This window comes from Trifolium pratense, linkage group LG4, assembly GCF_020283565.1.
Source record: "Trifolium pratense cultivar HEN17-A07 linkage group LG4, ARS_RC_1.1, whole genome shotgun sequence".
Classification (NCBI taxonomy): domain Eukaryota; kingdom Viridiplantae; phylum Streptophyta; class Magnoliopsida; order Fabales; family Fabaceae; genus Trifolium; species Trifolium pratense.
Window position 1 is genome coordinate 36,788,895 of NC_060062.1, and position 6,657 is coordinate 36,795,551.

The 6,657-nt window shown below is 34.1% G+C and overlaps 1 protein-coding gene across 4 annotated transcripts; it reads left to right on the forward strand.

The window, feature by feature from the left end:
• The first annotated feature begins 906 nt into the window (after positions 1-906).
• On the forward strand, positions 907-6,169 carry LOC123881709 (pre-mRNA splicing factor SR-like 1). Of its 4 annotated transcripts, XM_045930440.1 has the most exons (6): positions 907-1,049; positions 1,624-2,006; positions 3,168-3,248; positions 3,720-3,791; positions 4,011-4,098; positions 5,122-5,256. In XM_045930440.1, the coding sequence occupies exons 2-5, from the start codon at positions 1,719-1,721 to the stop codon at positions 4,095-4,097; spliced, it is 528 nt and encodes a 175-aa protein (XP_045786396.1). In that variant the 5' UTR covers positions 907-1,049; positions 1,624-1,718; the 3' UTR covers position 4,098; positions 5,122-5,256. The 4 variants fall into 4 exon arrangements, 2 of the variants coding, with proteins under 2 accessions (XP_045786396.1, XP_045786395.1); XR_006799569.1 differs by lacking the exon at positions 4,011-4,098 and having other exon boundaries at positions 1,624-2,016; positions 5,122-5,191; XR_006799570.1 differs by lacking the exon at positions 5,122-5,256 and having other exon boundaries at positions 1,624-2,016; positions 4,011-4,067.
• The last annotated feature ends 488 nt before the right edge of the window (positions 6,170-6,657 follow it).

Consider the following 6,657-nt stretch of genomic DNA (forward strand, 5'->3'; position numbering starts at 1 on the left):
GGTTGCTTTGACATTCTTTGAAGCGACGCGACTGAAACTTTCTACCTTAGAGAATAGTTCCCTTTTCTTTTTTCTGTTTGTTTTTTGTTTTGTTTTGATTAGCCTTGTAACCAAAAAAAATCTTTTGATGATTTAGAAAGTGCTAGAGATAGTTTTTTTTACCCAAAGGAATCGAAATATAATCACCTCTGAAATCTAATTGCTAGACATAGAGTTATTTGTATAAATTAACTAAGTGAGATACAATAGATTCCTCGTCATTTGTTGGAAATAGAAATGTATTAAAAGTGATAAGAAAAAAGTGATAAGTGTAAATATATTTGAAACTTAGAATGTATATAATCGATCAAAAAGAGAATGATGTTAACCAAGTTTAAATCGGATCAACAATTACCAAATCAACAACAACGGTTGGAGCACAAACAAGGATTCTAGCCGTAACAATACGGTCAAAGATGCTAACAATTTTGAAAGATACATATTAGTTGACTCAAAAGCGGATACAAAAAATTATAATAAAAAAATTTAAGGACAAAAATTCGTTGAAATTTTTGTATGAACTAAAAACAAATTTTGAGATATCTATAATACTATCGTTTTATTCATTTTACGGTACAACTTTCTTTTTTTTTTTTTTTTGTTACAACTTATTACTAACTTTTCTATTATCGTGAATTATTTTCCAGCTATAATAATACTCCTATTTTGTTCAAAAAAACAAACATTTTTTTTGGTACAAGATGAAGAAAAAAGACAAAAATTATCTAGAAAAATAAAAATAAAAAAAAGAGATATTATTTTCTACATATAAAAAAATAAAAATAAAAAAAGATACAACGTTTGTGAGTTGGGCCGGTTCGAACCGGATATAACCGAATCAGGTTTTTATTTTATTTTATTTTTTATTTAAACATAAAAACAGACACTGTAATATATTTCTCTTTCAGATACGCGTTTGTGTTTTTTGCCCAAACCTAAGCCTCAGAACCAAAAAAAACAAGCTAGGGTTCATAATCGCGCTTCAATCTTCTCTCCTCTTTCTGTAATTGGTTCGTATTCTTCCCTTTTTCCAACTCCTTCATACGTTTTTCTTCTCTTGCAACTCCCAAAATTCACAATTTCAATCAATTTCTACCCAATTCCAATTCAAAAGGGGTTTTTCCCCCAATTTCGTTTTTTGTTTCGTTCTAGGGTTTTTCACGTGCCCCTTCTATTGCCTCTTTCTACTTTTTGATTTCTATTTACATGTTCAACATAGTTTCATTAAGTAGCTTATTTCATCTATCTATTTATTTTTTTTTTCATAGTGAATTATTATATTTATCGAATTACTGGTACAAGTGCTGAACTTTGATCTTTCTGAGTGGAATTGTTTTAATGTAATATGTGAAATTTAAGCATAAGAGAAAAAAATAATTTTTGAAGTGCTTAATTTGTCCAATTGTACCTTATTAATTTTCTTTGAACTTTATGCTTAATGATAAGTAGCTTTATTTATCCCTTTTTAAAGGGTGTGTTTTGTGATTGAAATCAAACAGTAAAGTTTGTTTTTTTATGCTTGTTCTATCATTGTTACTATTGTTGTTTTGAATTTTCATTTTTCTGTTTTTTTATTTGTTGTAGGAATGGGGTTTTGATTTCATAATTTTACTGAGAGTTGACATTTTTGAAATTGTGACTGTTGGAGTGAGAGTGATAATACATTTAGGGACTCAATCATGGAGATACAGACTTCTGGCAGGCCAATTGAGTCCTTGCTAGAGAAAGTCCTTTGCATGAACATTCTGTCATCTGATTATTTCAAGGAGCTTTATCGATTAAAAACGTATCATGAAGTTATTGATGAGATATACAATCAAGTTGATCATGTGGAACCATGGATGACGGGGAACTGTCGCGGTCCTTCAACTGCTTTCTGTCTTCTTTACAAGTTTTTCACGATGAAGCTGACTGTCAAGCAGATGCACGGGCTACTGAAGCATCCGGATTCTCCTTACATAAGAGCGGTATGTAGAGGTTTGTAACAATGAAGGGTGTGCGTGTGTTTGTGCATGTTATTTTTGTTAGTTTGCGTATGTATATCTTTTTCACCATTTTGTACGAAGTTTAGGAACCGTTGAATTTATACTTACCTTAACAATTATCCATCTTGTATATGATTTACTTGTTTGCTGTATAATACATCTTGAAATATCATAACAAAGCTTGGGCTTAGTGTGTTTGTGGATTTTGTTGAATCGTTAAAAACAAGGTAGTCAAAATCATGGGATAGATAATTGGATTGTATACTTCCATGACTTTTGCTTTTTGCTATGATCTTAATCATTCCAGAAAACTTAATTTGCTGAGATCTTATCGCTTTGATCCATCTTGGTCCCAAGAGGCCAGGTTGCCCATTTCTGAAAGGAAAAAACTCAGTTGAGCCCCCTTGAAATCTTAAGACCCAAGCTCGAGGAGGACCTCTTCTTTCATTCATTTGACACTTCCCTCCAATCTGTATGCACATGGCTGCTTTAAGCTGTGTCCTGTGGTTGATATTTTAGAGAGTGTGGCTGTTGGTTTGACTTTCCCACTTCCTGCTTATTATTCAATTTGCAATCTGCATTAGCCCCGGGTTGTTGCCTTGTTGGTAGTCCTCAGTTGAAATCCAGTTTGATTATTTAATAGCTCTATTTTTGTAGTATGTTTGGTGCTTGATCCAACAATATCCATGTTTTTGTCTCTGGTTATTATATTTCCAGATATCTGGCCTTCAGTTGGCTGTTCATTTTAGTCATTTAGTTTTATCTTATGTGTTGTAGCAAAAATTCACGTCTTTTAAACCACAACTAGGTAAATTTAACTTTGTTGTGATTGATATGAATTTATGCATTTGTAATAATCAAATTCCAGGTCTTTTCTTTTATATCTAATTTTCATGAAGTTAGGAATGCTTTGCATCATGTATTCTTTTATCTTGATCTCATGTATTGTGTTATCTTTTATGAGACACAAGATGGTTTAATTGCAGTCTGCTTGACATCAAAATAAAGAGGTTATACTCTGTTGTTTACGCAGATGTTCCACCTTTTTTAGTTTTAGCTTTTAGGCATATGTTAACATTCTTATCGTTTCCCCGCCTATCCATTTATCTGATGATCTGTATTAATTCCTTGTATTGTTTATAGGTCGGATTTCTCTATCTGAGATATTATGCTGATCCGAAGACTCTGTGGAGCTGGTTTGAGCCATATGCAAAAGATGATGAGGTATGCTGACATGGTTATGATATCTATCGCTTTGAATGTCTATCATCCAATGTTGTTTATTAAGTTCTTGAGCTATCATCTTTTTCTTCGTACTTTATTTTAATTCTCCCTCCATCCCTTATTAGAAGACCTGCTTAGTGCTTACAAAGTTCACGAGTATTAAGAAAAGTAGTTGTAGCAATAAATTTTTAAACAATGTTTGTTATTTTTCATGATTACCCCTGCAATTATTGATACAAGTTATATGACAAAATAGGGGTATTTTTATAACAAAATTATGAATGCACGTGGAAGTTTGAAAATAATCTTATATCAAGGGATAAAGAAATATGAAACATATGTCTTATGATTAGGGATGGAGGGACTATTCTTGTGATAGCATTTGAAAGTCCTCTCTTAGGCAACATGTTAATTTTTACTCATGAAGTTATGATGCTTTATTCAAAACTAATTTAGGATGTGCTATTTCAGGAATTTTCTCCTGGATCTAATGGACGGATGACTACAATGGGTGTATATATCCGTGATTTGCTCCTTGGACAGGTTCGTTATCTCTATATGAGAGCATGCTTTCTGGTTTAAGTTATTTGGGCTCATGCTTTTAATTTTGATTGTAGACAATAAATGTATTTTCATGATAATGGCATTCTATGTCCTGACCGCTTGATATAGAGATTTTTAATTGTAATGACTTATAAGGCTAGGGAAAATAATCATTTGACTCAAGTATTTGACTAGTTAAATTGAGAATTCTCTCTTCAGAGCTCGACTACCAGAATCCAGGTGCATCACAAGAATGCAAATGCAGATATGTTCCTCATCTTCACATATTTTGGAGTAACAGTATGAGGTGCTTTCAGTCTTTCAAGATCTTTGGACATAAACCTTTTGCACTTACCATTATTTTCTCATAAGTATACTAGTTCAGAAGAATCTTTTTTCTTTTCTAAAATAACTACATAGTGCATTTAATCATATATCTGCTTTAGAATAGAACTTATTTTAGTCCTGGTCAAACGGACACTAATATTGGGAACCTGAACTTGAGTGATCAAATTGTTAGACTTTGGGAGACAGAAAAAGAAGGTTAAATTAGATGGAAAGACCAAAGGAGAAACTGTGTCTTTCTTTTATTCTTAAAAATCAAGAATCAAGTATAATATTGTTCATTGGATTCTCAAATTTGATAAATTATGGGAGGAGATTAATAGCCGGTGTATATTTTACTTAGTGACCAAAATAGGATTTTCCGGTCTCGGGCATCATCCAGTCTTTTTTACTTCTCTAATTGTATTTCCTTTTCTTTGAGGTTGAGCTGATATTTGTCCTTGGTGTCATTAATTTTGCATCTTTGTTTCCCCTGCAAATTTTAGCGCCATCCACTAATCCCTTATGAAGCTTAATCGTTTCTTTGAGATCTTAACTGAAAAAACAGATTATCTTTTCATATGCAAGAAGAGATTCTGGAGAGAATTTTAAATGCTTATAGTACGCTGCTCATATGCTTCCATAATAAATACTATTTCTGAGGATATTGTTTATCTGGTTGATAATTTGTTGGTTACGTATGGAATATGGATTGACTTCACGATTGCTTTATTTATCTTTCTCATGAATTTTGGTTCAGCCTTTTATGCTGTCAGCATATGTACGCAGTCTTGTTCGTCCCAACCTTATTTTCATGATATTTTAGTATTTACATCAATACTTACTGTTTCTTAGGGTTATCTTCTGGTAGTTGTCATTTCTTGTGTTCTATTTGTTTGATTTTTTATGATTAACTGTCATTCTTGACAAAGTTGAATGCCCAGATGATTTACCCTTCATTCCTTGTAATTTAATTTGCATAAGCACATTTGTTCTATTTGTGCAGTACTACTTCGACACACTTTTCCCTCGCATCCCAGTTCCTGTAATGCGTCAGGTTGTGGCAAATCTGGAAAAGATGAAGCTCCCTACTACACATTGTGGTACAACAGGGGAAACCACCCGTCACGGTTCTGATGACACTGCTCGTAGACCACCTTCTGTGAAAGCCGCCCTTTCAGTCTCTTTTGGCCAGCGTGCGCCACATCGAGCCTCCACAAGGGATTCTTCGCCCATTCGTCGTACAGTACCTCTTCCTCATGAAAAAAATGGCACCGATGACATAAGAAGATCTCCTAGTAATCATCGCAGTCAGAGCCGTGAATATCCTGAAAGGGATAGGGACAGGGAGCGGTCACGCTCCAGGGACCGGGACCGAGAAAGGGACAGGGACCGTGAAAGGGACCGGGAACGTGATAGGGACAGATATTATGACCGGGATAGAAACAAGGACCGTGATGCTGAAAGATACAGGGATCGTGACCGGGATAGAGATTATGAGAGGGACAGAACCAGGAGGGATAGGGACCGAGAAAGGAGTTATGATTATGATAAGAGGTCTAAGTATGCAGAGAGAGAAAGTAGCCGAGATTATGACAATATTGGCAATGGCAGTAGGCACCATCGTAGTAGGAGTCGGAGTAGAAGTAGGAGCAGGAGCCGAAGTCAGAGCCAACTTGGCACCACACGATACGACTCACGTTCTAGTCCACAAAGAGATGGAAGTAAGAAGACTTCTGCATCAAGTAATCTAGCTAAACTTAAAGATTTGTACGGTGATTTAGGTGATAGTAAAGGAGCTGCCAACATGGAAAGAATTCCTAGAAGGGATAATAGTGGGGAAGAGGTTATTAGACTTGGTGGCTCTTCTTGGAAGTATTGAGAGATATCACAGAATGCTTGTATCAGATGTCAGATAACTGTTTCATTGGAAAAAGCATATTGGATTTTTCCTTTTCATTGCCTTTTTCACTTGGTTGATACAAGTTATAGGCCGATGAATGCTATTTACATTAGCATTTATAGATAATGTATACTAAAATTTATTTCTGGTATAATGACTTTCCTGCTTTGTAACTGCAAGTTTTAGACTTAATTCAACATTCTATGGAGACCTGAAGTACCATGCTTCCACCTTTAGGAGTTTAAGCTTTTAATTTTGAGTGATATTCTGATGTCATTATAATTATGGGATAAGTTGCTTTCTAGATGAAGTTGATGGATTGTTTTGATAATATTGCTCAAAATTAGTTTTTATGATTTCTTAAAAACGGTAGTGACTTTTTTAATCATCAAATTTCGATAAACAAGCATACAACGACCCTTAAATTACTTCATTTTAGTGAACTTGCATACAACTTTCTCCTCCCTTTGGCTTAACTTGTATGAAATTTATATACGTTGGTTTTAAAGTTTTATTATCTTCATGTAATGGAAAAAGAAAACAGCATACTACAATTAAATAATAGGTTCCTGAAAGAACCTTTTCATCATTGGAGATGCAAATAATACAATGATGAAATCCTAGAGCTATGTGAATGTG